General features: G+C 40.5%; 1 protein-coding gene across 2 annotated transcripts in view; it reads left to right on the forward strand.

Annotated features, from left to right (window-relative positions):
• pard3bb (par-3 family cell polarity regulator beta b) overlaps positions 1 to 22,421 on the forward strand; it is a 217,342-nt gene that overhangs the window by 177,948 nt on the left and 16,973 nt on the right. For both annotated transcript variants that reach the window (XM_065961879.1, XM_065961878.1), the window contains exon 23: positions 13,387 to 13,463. In XM_065961879.1, coding sequence (XP_065817951.1) covers positions 13,387 to 13,463 — 77 coding nt within the window. The remainder of the gene's footprint in view (positions 1 to 13,386; positions 13,464 to 22,421) is intronic.

The raw sequence follows: 22,421 nt of genomic DNA on the forward strand, positions 1-22,421 counted from the left end.
TTTTATACAGATTTAGTGTATTGACAAAGAACTTTAGTTCATGATTCTTTAGTAAGAATCATGAATCACTCATCAAATGAAAATCCAAAACCTGATTCTGATTGATATCACTGCTAGCTGTCACTGTTAGCACATTAAGAGTGGATGAAGATATTTGGACCCTTGCTGTTGGGTAGTGTTTTGTGCTGCAAAACGTATTTGCCAGTCTCATTCTTCTCATCTCGTCCTCTTATGTGTTTGGTGATTATTCTAAAGTCACATTTGATCCATGCAATCCTGGTCCTATTTGCCACTTTAATTTTGTATAAATGCCCAGTATGGGTTCATGTGTCTAGATAAAATGTCTTATCTGTGAGTTCTTAAAATATAGTTGTTGTTTTTTTTTAAATTGGAAAATCCATGATTCTGTCTTTTTAGAGGGATAGCACTTTGCAATGAGGATTAATCTTCTATATATACTACATTGGCATGTGAGAGTATCCGCAGGCTCATAACCACAACATTTTAGGCTGAGATACAACAGAGGAAGAAAAAAAAAAGAAGGTGATTTAATGGGAAAATAATTTTGTAAAAATGGAGAGGACAGGACATAAAACATGTGAAGGCTCAAACAGTAACACAGGAAGACAAAAGAAGAGAAGAGGTCAAGACTTTCATAAGATTAGAAGGGATAAAAATACAGGAAATACAGGAAAGAATCAAAAAGACACCCCAGCTGTAACTAGCCTCCCGACTGGAGCCAATCATCTGAAGTAGGGAGGAAGTGTGTGAGGGAGGCAGAAAGAGTGTCACTTTCACCCTATTACAGCTCCATCTAACCTGTCACTGGAGCCACCTGCTCCCACTGTCACACAATCTCACACACACATGCACACAAAAAAATGTATTTTCAGATCCACATTCAGATTCTGTACATGCACCAGCATGCATACATACTGCACATGCATGTGTTCTTTCACTTACTGCTCTGTGTATATATGCTCTTGTGCTAAGTCCTTCTCCCGATATATCAAAGGGAAATATGTTAAAAAATATGGGAATGAACCAATAAAAGCTCAGCAGAAATAGACCTACCTAAGGTGCTGACATTATAAAAAGGACAGAGGTGGTAGAAATTTACCTTACTCTCATCTTTTGCTGTTTCTCCCCTCTCACATCACCTCTTTCAGGCAAATGGACTTCACTTTAACCCTTACCTCTTTGCACTTCCCCCATACTTCTCCCCTCTTTTCCTTGGAATTCACCTTTCTTTGTTGCCTCTAATCCTCAAAGGGGAACTTTTTTAAGTCGGGAAGTTTGGGATAGGGAAAAGGAGACTCAGATGAAGAGTGAGTGGGGGGTTGAGGTAGAGGGATATAGTATCTGTGAGGCAGGGAGGGGGCTTAAAGTGAACCAAATTATCTTCTTTCACTTTTTAGGCTCTCCTCTTCCTCATCCTTCTCGCTGCCCCTCTATATATATATAAAATCACCCCTGACTCTCTTTTTCTCTCTCTGTCCCCTTATCAACTCCCCACCTTGCACTTTCAAGGACGAGCTAAACTGTTAAGAACACTAAGGAGTGGATAAACCTCTCTGTGTGTGAGAGTCTCACTGTGTTTGTGTGTGCGTGTCTGTTCATTTTATAAGCATGTGTAATTTTGTGTCTTTTATTGTACTTCTTTTACTGTACTTATAATGTGTCTATGTCTTTGCATGGAAGTGTGCTCGCTTCGGTGTGCACACAGCTGAATATAGAGTGTGTGTGTGTGTGCATGTGTGGTTTTGTGTGTATTCCTCCAAAAGCTGCGCAGCAGAGACTAATCCTATCCTGCTATCGCCTTACCTTCCTTTCTACTATCATTTATTTATCCCCATCTCTCTCCCTTCTCCTACTTGATGTCTCCTTCTCTCTCTCTCTTTCTCTTTTATTTCTATCCCTCCCCTCCAAGCTCTCATACGGAAACATATAAGTATATATAAGTATACACACATTACAAAAATAGCCCATTTCAAGCACAAAAAGTGCACAGCTAGCTCCTATTTTTTGCATGCAAGGCCATGCACAATTGAGTTTTATTAATATACTTGTGGCCACAAAAATCTGCTTATGTGTTCACATAATATGGACTCAGTTACCATTCCAGTACAAAATAGTCAGCCCCCACATCTGATTCGTTTTATTAAAAATAACTCGGGCTGGTGTTTAAGTCCTCAAACAGAGGCCGTCTCAGTGAGGGCTTTGTTGAAGAATATTTGTGGTGTCACAGTAACCCAGCACAGAACTAAGCACATACAGATATGAATTAGATTTTACTTTAAACGAAGAATGTTTGACATTTTACACATAAATAAAGCAGGAATCAAGTATGTCCTTTGTATATATGTCTCTAAGTCATGACTCAGTGAGAAGCCCAAGTCCCGCTGGCTGTGTTGTTGTCAGAGCCGTGTTTACACGGTCGGGGCAGCTGGCTCCTCCCCTTGTGCATAAAAGCTGTTTTATTGTAAGAATAATATACTCACAGCTTATTTGAATGTCACGTTGACTTTTTTTTAGATCACAGTTATTCCGTGTTAATGTACATGCAATGTGAAGCTAGGAGTTAACTGAAGTGTGCTAACGTTAGCCCGCTAACACAACAAAGCAGGCCACAGCTATTGCAGCCTGAGCCCACGACAGTTTTGTCCTTGCGCTTGACTCCTTTGTGCGAACAGGAGTGGAGGGAGGTTGGTGGTGTGTCGCCGGAGGAGAGCGGAGAGTTCAGTATGGCGAAGAAGTCGCCTAACCGCAGCTTGTTTTGGTTTCATGCTGGTGCTCAAGGGCGACAAAATCAAAAGTTCGCACATTCTTCCTTCTAACATATATCTATTACCATGACTGATGACTATTAATACATACCAGTTCTTCCTTTTTACCTTCTTACTTACATCATTCAGACAATCTGTGATCCCAGGAGCTTTTCTTACAGTCTCATCCAAAGGTCAGAACTGAACTGAAGTTCGCTGCTCACCTGTGAGATGGGCGACGGTGTTATTGGATGCTTTAAAGGATTCTTTTTTAAATGACTGAAAAATACATCTGTTTGTAGATGTTTTGCCTAATATATGTTTTTGGATTTCAAAGATCAATTTTGACAAATATTGCTGTTTTACTTCTTCAAATCTAGTCTTAAAATCTAGTCATGTGCCTTATGTTTGTATGTTTTGCTGCTGATTGTTTGTCAGATACTGTGTGCTGCTGACACTCTTGGAAAAAATTATTTTTAATCGCAACAAGTCTTCTCCTGGTTAAATAAAAGAATACTTCTGTGAGCTGCTCATCATAAACTGCTCAGCAGGTATAACAAGAATCCATACAAGCTCATTTGAAAGCCATACACACACCCCGACGTAAACAGCCTCAACTGTTTCTTAGTCAGTATCTTAGAGAGGTACACTGATAAATCAGTCTTGGAGTTTGTACTCCTCCTGTATTCTGCTAATGATGCAGGATGACTTTTGCTGGAATATTCAATGAATGAATTAGCCCTCATAAAATATGAATCTACAGGTGTTTTATTTCAGGGTGAAAACAGAGGTGTTAGTTACATTTCAGGTAGATGTAATTGATGAGTTTTGAAGGTAAAGTGTATAAAGTAAGGTGAATATACTAATAGTTAATATTAGTCTTAGTGTGTTCCAGTTTTTGTCACATTTGAAGCTGTCTGCTGTGAGTTTTCTGGGATGGATGAGAACTTTAAAATGGCTGTTTCTTTCTTAAATTAACTAATTTAATAGAGATCCACATACTGATCTGCATACAAACACACACACGCACCTAATATACAGTCACGTCCACTTCCTCACAAACACACTAAATAAACAGGATACGCTTTGCATTAAGTGGTATTAATCGCTGTATTCATGGGAGACGCGTTAAGCTGCGTGCTTTGGGGAAAATTGACCTTCTGTGGTCTTAATTGTACGAGAGGCTCAACAGCGCTGTGACATTTAACTGTGCACCAGTCTTAATTCTAAGCCCTTTATTCTAGTGCATCACTGACATTTCAGTTGGAGGAGGTTTGTGAATAAAGATGCTTGGTGCTTCCTTGGTGTTGTAAACAAACAAACAAATTTGCCCATGATTATTTTATTCCCTCCCTATCTTGCTCTACCTCTCTGTCAGTTTAGTCTTTCACTTTTTTTTTACTTTTTTTCTCTTTCACTCTGAAGGCTGTCACTCTCTGGGCCTCCCAGCAGGACTGAGAGACTGAGAGAGCACAAAGTGACTAAAATGGTGCATGTGCACGGGAGGTTTTGCAGAGGGTGGTTGATCAATAACAATGACTCAGCGATTACTTTGCCAGGTGCTGAGATGCTTTTGTAACTTCACTATTCAGGCCACATTTATTACTCTGCATATTAAACACACACACAATTTATTTAGCAAGTTAATAATCGTCAAACATTAAGATTAAGATTTACTTTATTGATCTCCGCAAGGGGAAATTCAGTTTTTACACTCTCTAAGTCATGCAACACACACGTAAGCTGAAATACACACACATGCACAAACAGGATCCTGTGGACATGCACTAATGGAGAGATGTCAGAGTGACGGAGCTGCCCGCAGCGGGCGCTCCTGAGCTGATGGTGAGTAGGGGGTTTGGTGCCTTGCTCAAGGGCACCTCGGCAGTGCTCAGGAGGTGATCTGGCATGAACATATGTTGTTCCAAACCCCCAAAAAAGGACAAAACTCAGATATGATAACTAAACTGTTACATGTAATCTTTTCTAAGCAAGTTGGGTCATGCACAGGCTATAAGGCTAAGAGAGAGAGAGAGAGAGAGAGAGAGAGAGATATATATATATACACACACACACACACACACACACACACACACACACACACACACACACACACACACACACACACACACACACACACACACACACACACACACACTGCATATTTGTTGCTTTGTTTTGGAGTATCAGGTAAGAGGGTTGATACCATTTCCTGTCTGCATGTATGTAAAAGTAGTGTTCACTTCTCTTATCGTTGAAAACTTGAAACAGGGAAGAGCCTATCTTTCAAAAGTAAACAAAATGTGCCTCTATAAAATCACTTGTAAACACATTTGATTTCTAAATGTATCTATTTCATAAAAAATGTGAAAACATCACTTCCCCATATTTTGCTGCTACAGTATGTGCATCAGTTGACAGTCATCCAGTCGGTATTCCTAAAAGTTTCTGGTCTTATAGGTAACACCATAGTACATAACTCCCCCTTCTGACCTTGTATTACATGTTTTTTTTTTTTTTTTGTGTGGTTTGTTCATGAGATATAAAGTATTGTGTTAGAAGGGCAGTAGAAATGTATGTTTTGCGATCTTTGGTTAGAGCTGTTGTGACCCATTTTCTGAGTTTGTGCTAAATTAACAGGTTGCTGGCTGTAGATTATTCCAGTTGACAGACATCTTAATCTGAAAACTCCAATGAGCATATTCCCCCAAATGTCTAATCTATCCCGTCACACCATATATCTGGAAATGTTAAGCAGCGTTATTTAAAAAATATACATATATGTGTATTTTGAATCTAGAAATCAGGCTACCAGATGTGTATCTAAGGAACAGATATTGAGTTGGTTGAATGGCTTATCTTCTGTGTGGTGAACACAGGCTTATAAGAAGACTGATGAACCATGAAAAAGCCTTATAAGAATAGCTGTGTGTCTGTGTGTGTTACGAGGTTAACTTGTATGTGGATGTGAGTGTGCCCTCTTTCCTTCAGCACTGCTTTGTTAAGAGGATGTAGTCATTAGGCTGAGAAAATGGATGGCTTTTCACCAGCTGCTGCAATGACTGCTTTCTCTGGAATGAATGTGTGGACGGATGGATGTGGATCAGTGGATGGAGATTTAAAATGGGAAGAATGAATGCAGGATGTGATTGTGTGATGGAGAACAAGGGTGAATGGACAACAGGAAGTATGTTTGGATGCTAAATTATTCTTAAGTACAGTGTCGTGTTGGTTATGAAAGATTTACTGTAGTTCTGAGGGGGAAACATGTTGGAGATGGTTTTCTGATCACACTAGTGAAGGAAATAAGACAAAATAAATACACAGGAATTGGACCTTAATTTCTGGTTGGAGGGCCCATGTATTTTTGCCAAACAGCCCCTACCACTACCCCAAGCTAACAATCACAGTCTATAACACATCAAAACAATTAGCAAATTACACTAAAAGGTTACCTATAATGTCATGTTTTGCGAGAAGCTTCATTAAATGACCTGGGAGTGACAAAGAGATGATGAAATTAGCATTTTTTTTACGATACATCACGATGCAGACGTGGATGATTCTGTGATCACTGAATTGCGTACTGATGTTGCTTGAAGACTTTCCATCCGCTGCTGGACCTATATAACTTATGTATTTTGGTTTACAGTGTAAAGACATTTATGCTGACATTGATGTCTAAAGCAGTGATTCTCAAAGTGGGGTCCCAGGACCGCCCAGGGATCCGCGAACCATAGCTTTTGAGTCCGCGAAATAATTTACAAACAATTGTAAAAGTGTGCTATATCATTTAAAAAGCATATATTCACGCTGGGACCTCTTGCACCAATAAAATCAGCTATTTTGTCCAATGCTCCCGCCCACTTTAGTTTTGTGTCTTTAGATCAATTCTGATATGATCGTGACATGTCTGTCACTTTATAGTGCTCAAAGATAAAAAAATTAAAAAAACTCAAAACAAAAAACACCTCTTAGTCAACATTTTCTCAAAGTTTATAAAATCAATTACTTGAAAATAATAAATGTAGCCTAATCTATCGTTGCAAAGTATAATAATAGTGCATTATTACATTGTATTAATATATGTGTATCAACGTTACGATAATAAGGGACGTTATAATAAGACGTTAGGTATATCCCAGCCAGCCCCTTACACACACACACACACACATACACAGAAATTGCAGACTCTTCAAAGCTGTGTGTTAATTGTGTCAGCCCAAAGTGCTGGCTGAGCCGAACGATATGACTGATGCGGATTAGAACCAGGCTTCCCTTATTCATCGATGTCTACACGGGTGGGAGGCAGAATGGGGGGGATGACGGAAAGGGAGCAAATCTTTTTGGATCAATTTATGAAGGAAGAGAAAGACAATAAGAGTGAGAGAAAGACAGATGGACTCGGGGGGGGGGGGGGGGGGGGGGACAAAATGTATGCAGGGAGGAAAGAGGGGTTTCTAAATGGGGTTTCTGTCCCACAGAAGAAGAGTGGAAGGGCAGGGTGGGCTTGTAAGGAGGGCATAGAAAGTGACGGATGGGGATTATGCTGTTGCTTTTTGTCGTCATTGATTTGAGTAAAGGAGGAGTGAGGGAGGGGTAATGTTGGAATATATGTGAGGGATAAGGAAGAAAGATGGAGCTAAAGGGAAGGGATCAGGAAGAGAGAGGTGTACATTCAGGGATAAGTGATGGATGGGGAGGAAGTGGTGGGTGGAATAAGATAACAGCATGAAGGATGTAGAAGTTATGAGAGATCTTAAGTAAGAGTAAAGGTTGGGGAGGGGTACTTAACAGTGCTCAGAGGAACCCTTTATTTCACTTAAGGAGAAGAGATGGTTAATGAAGGGGAAAGAATGAGGTGTAGACATGCGGAGGGAGGAAATAAGGAAGGGAGGGGGGGGGCAGGAGAGATGTAGGATGGAGATGATTTTAAAAAAAAAAAGTGTAAAAGAAGAGCACAAAAAGAGTTGAAGGGAGAGATAAAAGAAAAAGAGAGACACTTCACATTTGGACCAAGTAGTCTCATTGAGGCTGTATGCATCTACCAAATACTCCATGTCGATCTAAATCCCTTTGAAATCCTTGAAACAGCTCAACTGAAAGAGATAGGATGTGTGAGCCATTATGTGTGTGTTTGTCTAAGTCGGGCCAAGAGAAAAAGCTCTAAGATAGTGGGAGAGTGTGTGTGTGCGTGTGCGCGTGCGCGTGCGCGTGTGTGTTTGTGTGTGTGTGAGTGTGAGTGCTGAAAGTGTTGGGGTTATGTGTTTTATGGGTAAATTGAAGGGTCTGTTGAAAGTAGAGAGATGAGACCCTCTTACAGTGTGTGTGCCTGTGTAACTGTGTGTTTGTGTGTACTTTGTGTACTTTGTGAGTGTGTGTGTGTGCGCCTGTGTGTTTGTGTGTACTTTGTGTGTGTGTGTGCGTGTGTGTGTGTGTGTGTGTACTTTGTGTGTACTTTGTGTGTGTGTGTGCGTCTGCGTCTGCTCTCCCTTCAATATCAGTCTCTTCTGCTTGATTTCCGCGCTCTCCTCTCAGCCTCTCTTCTGCTCGCTATGCCGTGAAATGGTTTTTCACTAGACCATTACCCCAACCAGTGCGCTGCACTACTGCCACAGCCCTGTGTAAGCGAGAAGGAGCAGGATTAAAAATATGTGTGAGCTCCTGAGAGAGAGAGAGAGAGAGAGAGAGAGAGAGAGCGAGAGAGAGAGAGAGGTTTGTGCAGTTCGCTGCGTTTATGAGTGAGACTTTGTAAGTGTACAGTAGCTGCTCTTGAAAGAGAAAGATTGTGCATGTTTTGTTTACATGTGGGGAAGCGGGATTGTTTTTGTACATGTTGGCATGGTACTGTTTGTGTGTGGGTGACAGAAAAAAGAAAGAATTGTTCTACATTATGTCCCACACAAGCTCAGCTGTTAAAGTGTTTACCCTGCACACCGCTCTCCAGTCAGAGTAATGAATGCTGGGAGGCTACAACATCTCTCTAACTGTGACTTACTTTGTCACACACACACACACACACACACACACACACACACACACACACACACACACACACACACACACACACACACACACACACACACACACAGACACACACACACAGGTACAGAGAGATAAAAACCAGAAGCTCTTGTCATAGCCGGTAACAAACTGGTAGCTCTTCTAGCTGAATTGTCATTGGACTCATCAAGTGATCAGCATTATTTATGGTTCAGTGAGCTTTTCATATCTTGTTCCATTCACGTAATATATGGGTTTAAAAGAGCAAAATGTGGAAACAGAGCAATACTCGTATTTTGTGTTTAATTGTCTTGACAAACTGTAAAACTTTCGGATTGATTTAATTTTTTGGGTACATTTAAAGCTCATTACTGGCAGCTTTATGTGCCTGATTTCGAGGGTTTCTTCTGAATCAACCAAACATTAGTTGTATCAAAGTTATGTAATAAGAGAGGTACCCACAATCACATCAAGGGTCGGTTGGTCAGTTGTACCACTTTGCTCTCAAGCATACGAAAGAATAAAAATTCAATCATTGTTCGTTGCCATGATTCACTGGTGAAACTGACCCACCACACACACAGTTATATGACACTTAGTAGTAGAAAGAACAACATTATTGTTACTTTGCTATGATTTGGATGATTGTAAAATGTAATATTCTCCCTCTTGACTCACAGCTAACCATGTGTCTGCGTGGTCAGAGCTATTTATTTGCTCTCTTTGCACTTGCTCACCTCATATGTACACATGCACATTCATTGCACGCTCATCTGTTTGTGTTGACTCAGTTTGTGACATCACACACTAATCTGCACTTGATCCGGGTGTTTGGAAACACACAGAGACACACTTGAGCAGAAGATTACCAAACCATAAACTCACTCTGCCTGTCTGTACCAAGGCACATTTTGGGTTCATGATACAATGTTTTTAAAGGACAATGCCAGAAATATTGTGTGTTTTTTTGTTGTTATTGGAAGCTAATTCTATTGATGCTACTAACAAGTTATGAGTGAATTAACCCCAAGACTTATCCTATACCAGCCCATGCTCAATTACAAGTTGAACTGTGATACCTTGTCACGACTCTCAAGATCTCATAAGACCAAGCGGCAACTTCCCGTGTTGAAAAATGAAGCCAATGTTTAAGTGCAAAAAGCTGCAGTTCCTTTAGTTTCCACTTGAGGCTGGCTGCAAAAGCCAAGACACACACTGTATGGGGGGAGAATTGTTTTAGAACTCCTCCGTTTTGATTTTATGAATTTTAGGATAAGAACTATTCATACTAAGGGGCGTGGCTGATCTGACCAACGGGCGAGCGGGTTGTATCTGATTGTCAGGAGGCTTAAGGCCCGCCTCAGCTCCAGCTCTTTGACTGTTACTAGGTTAACCAAAAGTAAGTCTGAGACAGCACATCCTTATGGTGAATGCCAACAATGGGCTTCAAAAGTCCACTTCAGTCACCAGTAGGTGACCTCACTGATACTACGTCCATGTGTATACAGTCTATGATAAAAATGGTACACACATGGGATCTCACAGTTACCATATTAGACACAGAGTCCTTACTGCTCTGAGGAACATACAGAAAGACTGATAAAGTCAGCTTGGGGTTGGGTGTTTTTAATGGGTCTAGCTATGCAGGACTTTGACCCAGGGGATAAAGTGTATTTGTGAGCATTGACTGTATCAGGACAACCATCCATGAGGAGAAAAAATGAGGCTGAACACATTGGCTGTAGTGCGATCCCTGAGCCCTTCTGCAATGTTGACAATTTATATACATTGTCATAAAAGTGCAGCTTATCGTCAGGTTATAGACTAAACTTTAAAGGTCCCATATTATGCTTTTTCTGGTTTTATATGCCCTTTAGTGTGTTTTCCAAGTGTCCTGTGCATGTTTAGGCACATCTATGTGCAAAAATGATTCTCCTACCACCTCCTGTTAGCTGTAGCATTAGCTGCATGTAACGCTCAGTTCTAACCCCCCTCGATAAAGATTTGTCAGTGCGACGTCATTGTCAGTGTGAGATCACTGATCTAAGTCCATTGGCTCGTTGTGGCAAGCCCTGCAGCTCATGTTGAAATTTCCGAGACACATGCTGAGCAACTGACCAATAACGACAGAGCGGATCGGCAGACCAATCAGAGCAGACTTGGCCCACGTGGGGTCTAACAGTGTGGGCTCAACAGAGTGTAGCTGACGGACTCAGAGTGGAGAGGGAGCAAGGAGGAGCAGCACATGAAAACAGAGACTTTTTTTCGGACTTCAGCTATTGTGAACGTACAAAAGTAGGTACATAGATTAAATATACGAACCCCAAAAAGGGCATAATATGGGCTCTTTAAATCAATTCTCTGTTGTCAAGTTTCTAGTCAGACTAAAGAAAAAAATGAAAAAAAGATGGAGAGAGCATGTAAAAAGAAAGACTGGTCTGCCTTGTTGGTTTGTCCAGATAACTCAAGAAATATCCAACTTGCAACAAAAGAAGCCCCCCCAAAAAATGTCTGTTACTCCTAGTGGCTGTATCATCGTGACAAGATAAGCAACAGGTTGTGAGATTGTCATTCATCTGAACCAGTGGTTTTGCCCGAGAGGGACACATTATATTGGAACGACGAGACACATGACTGAACTGTTAGTTTGAGTCTTTCATTGGAATTTTTGGGATGGGATTTTTTTTTTACAATAAAGAAAAACGTGGAATGACGCCAACCCTTAATAACTGTACTTCAACTGCTTTAATTCCTCCATTCCTCCAACACCTACCCCCCTCCATTCATGTTCTCTACACTCCTCCATTCATGACTCTCCCCCTTTTTTTTTACCCCCTTAATCATCCCTCCCTCTCACCCCTGCCAGATGTTACATTTATTCCCTCTCTCATCTCTCCCCCATCCTGCTATCTCTGGTTCCCCTTTTTAATATCTTGTTGAAATTGTTCCGTCCATGTCCCTTTAACCTCTCCGTTCCTTCGTCCTCATCTTCACCCCATTCTCTCTCTTGTTTTATAATTCACCTCTCATCCCTTCTCTCTCCCTGATACTTCTCAATGGCATCATAATACGCCTCCTCCTCTCTATATCACCCTCCCCCGCTCCTCTCTATGTCATTTACTTCTCATTCACTCTGTCTCTCTTACCTCCTTTCATTCTGTGTTAATGCCTTTTCATTCGTTTGCTCCACCTCTCTCTTCCAACTTAATATCCTGCTCTCTCTCTACCTGAGATATTGAAGCTATAAAGACAGGTGTTCAAAAGAAAGCAGGCCCGGCAAATCTGTTTTATATGCCTCTTGGCATCGTTCCCTGGAATACAGAGAGAGAAGAAAAAGCCGTGGTCCATAATATCTCATTCTCAGCACCTTTTGTGTTGACAGTATTACTTTGAATTGAAGAGAGAAAAAGAGCCTAGTTTTCAATAAATCCTTCAACTTTTTTTTTTTTTTTCTTCACAACTTCGGACCCACACACACACACACACACACACACACACACACACACACACACTTCAGCTACGTCCATTATGTTCTTTTGGATCTAATGGTGCTCTTTTCTTTCACACTATGTGGGAACATGGTGTACACCATAATGTTACAGGACTGAACAGCTTCAAATGTGCAGATCACATACAGTGAAGCCGGTCAGAGAGCACCATTTCATATTGTGCAAGGGTGTGAAAGACTACAATTGATGGTGTATTTTCAAAGCTTAGCAACGCACAGACCCCAAAGGGACTATTTAGTGCTGCGTGCGAGTATTATTTTTATTGTTCAAATTCAGCATGTATGCAGAGTCACAACGCTGACTTTTATCTCCCTCTCTCACCCCCACATTATGTTAAAATGAGTCTCATTCACAATAGTCAGTGTGTCTTACAGAGAAAATGGCTTGTGTATATGTTTGTATATATTTGTGCATACTTGTGTGTGTGTGAGTGTGTTAATGGAGCTTGTTGACGTTTGGGGTTTAGTCGGCTTCTTTAAGGAGCGCCGCGGCAGCTGGAATCTCCCTACTGAATAGAGCGGGATAATCTCTGACAGAGAGACTGTGTATGTATGTGTGTGTGTGAGTGTGTGCGCTTGTGCTTTTGAGTGTGTGTTCCCATGTGTGTGTGCGAGAGGAGAAAAAGAGAGGAAATGGGAATAAGTGTGAGAAGAGAAGAAAAATAAAAGATGTGAGGGGAAAGAAGAAGAAGCAGTGAGATGTAGAGAAAGAGAGGAAGTGGTTAGAGATTGAACTGTCAGCAGCTCGGCATAATCTCTTTTTTTACTTCAAGATGGAGATGAGACTTGACTTTGTATGTGTGTGTGACTCTGTGTGTGTGTGTGTGTGCGTGTGTTTGTGTGAGATGACTCCATCCTGTTTTGAAGTAACCTAATCTAGCATGGAGACCCCCAACCCCGCCCCTCCCGAAATCCTCAGAAGACCAAAACTCTCTAAATCCCTAATAACTAGCCTTTGTCAATCATCAATTACCCTGAATCCCAAACACACAGAATCACACTCAGACTTAAGAGGAACTTGTGGGTGCACACTCAACATGCTTGGACTCACATTTTTAACTTATAAACTAACCTAACTGTCTCTTTTTTTTCTTTTTTTTTTTTTACCAGATGCCAGGCAGAGGGCCAGATCCCCGGTTGGCACCGCGTTATGAAGAGGTTGAACGTCAGTATGCTTCCTTACCAAGGTAATGCTTCTTCTGCTTCCCTTTTATGGGGGATGTCCAAAAAGAAGATTTTTTTTTTCGACACGCATCACCGTCCTCCTCTCCACTCGTCTCTGCTTTCCTCTCTAATTAAATCTGTGTAGCCTGCGAGTCTCCGGAGGCCTCAGCGTCAGCCAGGAACTCACCTCGCCTCTTCTCTGGGGAACACACTCTCAGACAGGAGTTGAAAAGTGATCCCCGACTCCTAGATCTGCTCCCCCATCAATCCTCACTTTAGTTTATGCACAATAGTAGTTTTCAAAGTTGCCATGTTTTTTATTTATCATTTTCGGATTGCATTTAACCTTCGCTGTCATAGCTTATTTTTGTATGTTGCATTTAACAGAGCGGCAATATTCTTTTTAGTACGAGTGTTTTGTTAGCTTTAAATAACAATTTCAAGACCTACTCTCCACTCGAGGAACTCATTTGGGATGTAACTACTCATCCAATCAGCTTCCATTCTTCTTTCAACTCAGCAACTAGAGTTGATGTCACTGAAGCTTTTTTTTTTTCAGTTTCTAGGGATCTTCACTAAACTGCTCGTTGTGAATGAATGTGATTGCATCATTCATCAGACCATTCTTTAAGGATTTTAAAAGGTGAAGAATGCTTTTCAAACTCATCAACTAAAACGCTCTGTGTTAACATTTAGTAAAAAGATTAATTGAGTCTTCTCTGTTACTTGTTAGGGACATTTATTTTTGAAAGATTCAAGAGCTTAAGAAACCGGAGAATTTATTCATCTCAAGTTGTAATAATGAGCTTTTGTTTTTATATGTTTAAGTTTTGCTTTCCAGTACACTCTTTAAAATCCTTTTCAGTCAGAGACATCGTTCCACACCCCTGATTTATTTCCATTCAGACAGTTGAAAACTCAAGGTGCAGGCGTGCAAAGGGACTCAGGAGAAACTTATCGACACAGCTGTCTCTCTGCGCGGCATTTGTTAGTTTATTATTACACGGTTCATTTTGTATTCTTCTTCCTTGGACAGCATAAAATATCATTAACATGAGCCAACGAAAGAACAATAAGAGCTGTCTGAGCGTACTAATCAATTATTGATGGATTCCTTCTCTTAATGTCTCATGATGTGTTCTTCTTATGTAATCAGATAAATATTCATGTCCAGAAATGCCGTAGTTGTTTTAAAACGAAAAAAAAATGGTGTCAAATTGGCTTGAAACAGGCATGAAACCACAGCTGCTCTCGGACAATTCAAACATCTCAATGTGACTCGAAGACATGCTGTATTCTCCGACCATCATCAGTCACTCTCACTCTTTCAACAAGTCATTTTTCATGACCAAACGTTCCACTTCCTGCCTCAGAGGCCTCCGCATCAGTTCTCTGCTCTCACTGCCTTTTTGAAATATTTCAGAAAACTCCATATCATTGTCTTTTCTGGCTTTTTATTTCCTTTTTGTCTCCTAAGTCCTGTCCATTATATGTCAAGGCCTGGTATCAACATACAGTAAACTCTCTCTTTCTAAAAATACATGTCGTCATGTGAAATACAAAGTGTACGTTTTAATGGGAAAACTCTTGAGTAGTTGTTACTAGCTTCTTCTCACCTCATTTTATTTTTTTTCTAAGAACCAACACCTCAGCAGACTAACGAGCAGACAACAAATGTTTGTTTGTGTGTGAGAAAGAGAGAGAGAGAGAGAGAGAGAGAGAGAGAAAGGGAAAGTCAGCGTGTGGATTGACGGACAGAAGTTAAGAACGTTAAGAAGTTTACAGCCAGGTTCCCACCCTTGTAAAAAAAAAAAATGTTGAGGGATGGCTATCTCACACCTCCTTCTTGTGTGTGTGCGCGAGAGAGAGAGAGAAAGTGTCTGTGTGTGGGTGATGACTTTGGCAGATGGGAGCGAGAACACTGATGATAGTTTTGAGGTCTGGCTGTGGTATCTGAAAAGCCTTGGGAAATTAGACACACACTCACACACACTCACATACAGTACACCCTGTCTCTGTTTCCACTTTCAGACGGGGCGCTGTAATCCCAGAATGCTCTGCCAACTTTACATGTACGCCTCATGTTTGAGAAGTACCCACGAGTCATTTTGCCATAAAAGCCACTTTGAGAGTCGGCCATGCTTACGACCTGGTAACAGCCCTGACGCATGTTCCACACAGCCAACATGTGTTAAAAGACCGTAGCATTTCCAGCAATGCTGATGTCTTATATAGGATTCTTTGACATGAAAAAAACAAGCAGGTGATGTTCTGAATGCTGTACATTTTGAGCAGCGGGTTTGAATTTGAACTGACTTAATGTTTCCGGATAAAATGGCAGGATATTGGTTTACTTCTTTCTATTATGGCGCCTCATTTAATTGAGTCGATTTCAATGTTCCACATTACACAGACTAATCTAAATGCTAAAAAAAAAAAGAAGCTGTGATTAAATCGAGAGGATTTATAAGATATGCTTCCCCCTCTCGACTTTACGTCTGAAATGGTCTCATCATCGCCTCCCTCTTAATTTGGCTTTCTCCCGAGATTTGCAAGTCTGTCTGCATGTTTCTCCTGCTGTCAATTAACTCAAGAGACATTTCAGCATCTAGAGTGTGTTTGGTATCCACATACAGGCTGCTGACCTTATCAAAACATATTATTTTGCCACTGGCCCAGAAATAGCTTGCAGGCTGTGTGTATCTAGTGTCTGCATGCCTCTGTACCTACATGAATGTGTGGTGGGAAACCGTGTGTGTGTCTGTCTGTGTGTGTGTGTGTGTGTGTGTGTGTGTAATGGGGTGTATATATGTGTGTTTGTGTGTATGTAGTAATTTAAGAGAAGCCAGAAATAGCTGTAGGGTTTCTTACCCAGGTACTGTAGATTTGGCTCCAAGTCTATTAACCGGAGCACTGGATGAGTGTGTTTGTGCGTGTGTTTTTGTGTGTTTGTGTGTTTGTGTGTGTGCGTGTGTGCGTGTGTGTGTGTGTGTGTGTGTGTTTGTGTGCTCAGTATCACTGTGACATAAGATTTTGATGGCTCTAAAATTAAAACATGACCTAGCAGTGGATGAGGTTTCCCTGCCTTAAGCACAAACACTACCTAACAAACTGTCAGCAAATGTCAGTGAGTGAAATAGAGCTACGGTTTAATTTTCTTCACCCTGAAACTATTCAGAAAAAGACACAAAGTCATCTCTGGTCAGAGTGAATGAAATATTATTTACATTTGATCCTTAGCCATTTATGTAAAGATCACTGAAACTATAGAAAATGTGATAATTTTTTATTATTAATAAAGCATCTTGGTTAATTCTTTCCAGAACCACTCAAGTAAGTGTAGACCATAAACTATATGTATCCCCCATCCAATCATGTGTACTTGTTGTGTTGTTTGTTCTCCTTTAGAGCTGAGAGATGTTTGTTTTCATGGAAAAGAATATATGCAACATAGAAACATAAAGAGGGGAGGACAGAACAGACCATGCCCTCTCACTTTGAGCCCCCAAAGGTCTCCTCACATGGCTGTTTAATTGAAACGACCTCTCTACCCTTTTTACCCCTCACCCTCCACATCCCACCTTCTCTCTGTATTTTACCATCCCCTTATACTTATATTTAAATTGTATTAATGAGTTGTGAATCTTTAATAATATAATAATAATAATAATAATAATAATAATATAATATCTCACGATTTGATTTGATTTTGATTTTTAGGTACATGTGGGTCGATTCAAACTGATTTCCGATTCACATTACATTCCCTATTTTTATTTTTTTTAGTGCTAAGAATCTGCAAATTATTGATTTTAAAAGCCAAATGAAGAACGCAGTTTTTTTAAATATGTATCAGCTAATTGTGATGATGTAAATACACAGAGGGAAATCTAAAACAAAGATAACATTTATTTATGCTTATCTTGCAAAATACTTCATTATGAATAAAATGTGTGGGATCATTTTACAGTCAACAGTCTTAAGTATTTATCAAAAACTTGCAAATGAATAAACTTGCAAAAAATAAATTACGTGATCTCGATGATAACTCTGTAGGGATGCAGGTTTTTCTTTTTCTTTTTTGCCAGTCCTGAATTGGCTGGCAGATTTGTAAAGTGATGCTGTGTGTGTCAGACAGCTGTTAGCCGTTGTTCCACCTGTTTCAACTCCGGGTGGTGGCATAGGATGTGATCTCAGGAATCTGAATCTTTCCCAAAGTACTTCGCTTTCATTTTGCAGACCTTGCATATTGAAAATGTCGGTTCAAGCTCCCTCATCAAACAGGGGGATAATAGAATCCAAAGTGTGCTCTTACGCTTACATTCAATGAAGACGGGACTGCTCCAGAAACAGTACAGGCAAGCTAGTATGTCAGACACAGCCATACATCACCAAGGGTGGGAGCTAGCAGTGCGACTGAGGAGCCAGGATTGACACGCCCCCTGCTGCATCGGTTTACCAAGGAAGGTGGAAAGGGTGAACAGAAGAAGATAGCCGTGCACACACTGGCTGCTTGTGAAATTTCACTTTTGACGTAAGAAAGTACATTTTGTAAAATCAATTTTGGATGTTTTGAATTGATTCAGAATTGTAGAAATCAATTATTACATTCACAACTTTCTCATGTGATTTTTTTTTTTTTCTCAGCCTGACTTGAAATAGGGTCAAGAGAATGCCAAAGAGTAAAGAGAGGGGTGTTTCAAATTATACAAACATACCTGATGTGAGTCCGATCTTGGAATTTGTGGCTAAATGGTATACTGGTATGTGTGTTTGACCACTTCTCATGTGACTTACTTTGTGTCAATGTTTATGCATGAGCTGCATGAATCTCATTCAATGATTATAAGCATATTTGCCTTCTGCATTATATTGTCAGTAAAGTCTTGATTTGTGTCAGTGGGATTAAGAGAAAGAGAAAAGAGAAAGAGTCTGCAGTCATTGAGGAGTCTGTTGTAGATGGCCATCAGAGTCTATGTTAAACATTAGCAGGTTATGCCCCTACCATGTGTGCTCTATTAGGGCACACATGGTAGGTGTGCGCATTCGCTCGCTATTACCCATACACACACCAAAAACTCAAACACACACACACACACACCATGTTCTTTATATTAAAAAACTGAGAAAAAATAGAAAGGGATTGAAGTTGACTGATTCCACATGAACTGTCTGCATGTCCTGTGCATGTGACATTCAAAGCCCATTGGACTAGTTTGGGTTAACGTTGATTAAAAGCATGAATTTGCTCTCCCAGGATTTCAGATGAAACAGCGGCCGGTTGTTCTAAACACAGCCTTGACCCAATTGGATTAGCCAAACACCCTTTCCCATTTGTCCTTGTTATAACTCTTATTGGATTAAAGAGCAAACTTTGGGAAGGTTGTCCACTTCCTCATTACAATGATAATTAGATGATTAGTAATTACAAAGCAGATGTTGCATGCCATCTTGCACTCCGTCCCCCTCGTACAAATCGTCATTTATTGCCATGCACTCTCTGCCCTTCCTCTTTGCATCATTCTCTTTTTTTAAGCCCCTCCTCTTCCCATTCTTTGTGAACTTGGGGTGAAAAGGACATTGTTGAGTATATTGTTGAACTCTGCTGAGGAGGGGAAATGAAATGAGAATGTCTCTCACTTCTCTTTCTGTCTCTCTTGAGAAGACCTCCCAACCCGGTCTGAGAGTTTCCCAGACCACTTTACAAGTGCTGCACAATCCAGCTCATTGTCCAGTTGTTTTTCTGTGTTTCTCTAGACTCATCGAGTCTCTGCTTGTTTGTAAGCCCAGTAGGAGACCCAAGGCAAGACCCTGCCTCTCATAGTCCACCTCCTCCTCCTCCTCCTCCTCCTCCTCCCTCTCCCCTTTTCCCTCTTGACCCCATCTTGTTCCTAGCTTCTAGTGTTTCTGATGTGTTCACCCACTGTTGTTCTAAAGACATGTAGTCTCAGCGTTGATCTTGATCACAGACTTTTAAAAAGTTGGGTCACGATCTGTAATATGTTGCAGGATCGCCAGTGCTTCCCTGCATGATATGCTTTCACATGTCTGGACCCTGGGGAGAGGCAGGAAATTTTCCCATCAGGACCCGGCCAGTGAATGTTTATCAAGGTCTAAAGGAACACTGGAGTTGAACTGGTGTTAAGTGTTATTGTGCTCATGTGGAGGGAAGGATATTTGCTAAAAGTAGTGAGATCTACACACAAGACACATGTTCCATAGGCGCAAATGAACAGCCACGGTAAGTTCAGTCGAAAGTTGAATTCTTGGGGCGCTGGTGGCGCAACGGTTAGTCTGGAAGTCATGTATTGAATCTATAGTCTTCCAAGCAGGCGGCCCAGGTTCAAATCCCGCCTGTGGCTCCTTTCCTGCATGTCATTCCACTCTCTCTCTCTCTGATTTCCAACTCTATCCACTGTCCTATCTCTCCATTAAAGACACAAAAAGCCCAAAAATAAATCTTTAAAAAAAAAAAAAAAAAAGCAAGTTGAATTCTTACTCATTTGAAAGTTTGTATTACGTCTCCTTTGCCTTTTTCAAATCAGCCCTTTGTGAGGGCTGATGACGGTTTGACGATACTTTGTGGCAGTTCATTAATCATCAAGAATGTGTGAAATACATCAAGTAATTCTGCGCTATTATTTATATCTGTCCTGAGAACAAGAAGATGAACCGTGATTGGAACATTTAAGCGGTTGCAGCTGTGAAATGTTAACATCTGGCAGCAACATAATGACCATCTGCCATCCCTGTGCTGTTACAAGTTTCTTTTTTTTTCAGATATTCTCAAAGTTATACTAGATAGTTAAATTCTAATTAAATGTGTTAAAGTTATTTTTTTTCAATTACATAGACTGTAAAGGGAGGCATTATGACTGTGTTGGGATAAAATGAAAAAGAAAAGAGCTCAATTTGAATTATTTGATATCAAATAGTACGGGCCATCAGTAGTTACAAGGATTTATGAATCGTCTGAAACACGAAGCAGCTCGTGTTATTGCAGCAGGCAGGGGTTTGACAATGAAATAAAGCAATCAGGTTTGGGAATACAAGTTAGTATATTCACAATGACCTTCAGCTCCAAGATCCCTTTAGGGTCTGTTTCCACTGAGGCCTTTTTGTTGGCTGGCAGTGCCAATTTTCAATACCAATGCAGTGCAGCGTTTTAGTGCTAAGTGTCCTGAAGTAAAAACACTGTCTTCATCAGCTGTTCTTGTCGCTGTGCTCTAAGCAGTCTCAGCTGAAAACAGTCAACTTTTGGAACACAGCCGTGTCAGTCAATGCCACATCAAACTCACCGACCAATGAGATCAAGTAGGGGCCGGACTTCTGAAATCAACTTTGTCAACAACATATAGCTGCTGCTACTGCCAGGACAGGATTCATTTACGTTGTTTTCATGTTTTCTTGGTGATATTTGCTTGAATATAGGAAAAATATTTAGCACATGGAGCTATTAAAACCGACTATCAGCCACTACAAAGGGAAGCAGAAGTTAACTTTTCCAACCTAGCAACAATGAGCACCGATGACACATGCTCTGAAACTGAGGTTGTTGGTGCTGCGGGTGCAAAAAGCTCCATCAATGGACACAGTCCCTGATTCACTCAGAAGATGCAGATACCCATTAAGCTTTCAATGATAACGAAGTGTAACTAATTTGAACTGAAGTCATTGTCGAACATTAGTGTGATGTGCAGTTAATTTGTATAGAACAAGTTGTGACTTTTCTTTAGGTGCCTCTCAAAAACTAATAACATGTTTGTCAGTGTTGCCAGATGTACGATAACTATCATATTTGTACCATTATATTGCCCTCTGTACGATGTACGATCAATAATGGCAGAAAAGGCCAAATGTACGATAATTTTTCCATTTCAATGTCCCCATAACCAAACATTGTTTGTGATTTGAGAGCAACCAATCACATGGGCATGACTGAAATGGCCATCACATCACAACACCACTCTGCTGCCAGGCTCAACCTGCCGATCAAATCATCCCCTGATGCCCTGCTCATGCCTGTGGCTCGTTTTGCCTGACTGGCTGTCGGAAAAACGCACGTCGCAACAACTTAAGATGCTACTAGCTTAGCTACACGCAGAGCAGGACAATTGACTTTAATAATGTATTCCATTGTTTGTTTATTAAATCAGTATGGTGTGCAGGGCAGAGTTTCCCTATTCAGTGTGGCATTTAGGACCTTTTTTTTTACATGTATGATAGTTTTGAGTAAAATCAATAACTTTAAAGCTGCAGTACGATATTGCTGTAGTTTCAGTGTGGCAACACAGATGTTTGTGCATGTCACAAAGAGCATTCTTAATGAATTCATGAGGATACTGACATGTGTTCACTGCTTTTTACTTATCACTCATCTCCCTCTAACAAGTACTATTCAGAACCAAATTAGTGGCTATTGAGGGATCATATTTTAGTCTGCAATTTGTATCCCGTGGTCATGCACAGAGCAAAATGTCCCCAGCTTGAAACCATTACATCTTGCTGAGGGGGAACCTTATTGGCTCAAGATGTAATGGAGGCTATTTGAATGGGCATTGGTATTATCAGGAATGGATTTCTTTGTGTTTCAGGAAGTCACCCACTGTAATGTCTGTAAGTGGTAATGTATTATACTGCCATAACTTAAATTGCAGGTAGTATAGATAGAGCCATTCAGGTGCACCCAATTCTCTGTCAGTGTGATCTATCTCTATGGCTGTTGCACCTTCAAACATCTTCAAGATAATACAGCCAGCAAGTTTGTTTGCACCATTAAACTTGACTTATTGAATAATTTCTCTGCAACAAGGTTGTTTCCTCCGATGTTAGGAAAGTGAATATCTGCACTTTAGGGCCATTTCAGAACAGTCAGTAATAATATCTATTAGATTTTCTCCACTCCTCTGGGAAAGTTTTTAATTTAAAGTTGTTTAAGAGTCATATATCAATTTTGTAATATTGTGGCTAGATTCCTTTCA

Source organism: Labrus bergylta, chromosome 13 (genome assembly GCF_963930695.1).
Source record: "Labrus bergylta chromosome 13, fLabBer1.1, whole genome shotgun sequence".
Taxonomy (NCBI): domain Eukaryota; kingdom Metazoa; phylum Chordata; class Actinopteri; order Labriformes; family Labridae; genus Labrus; species Labrus bergylta.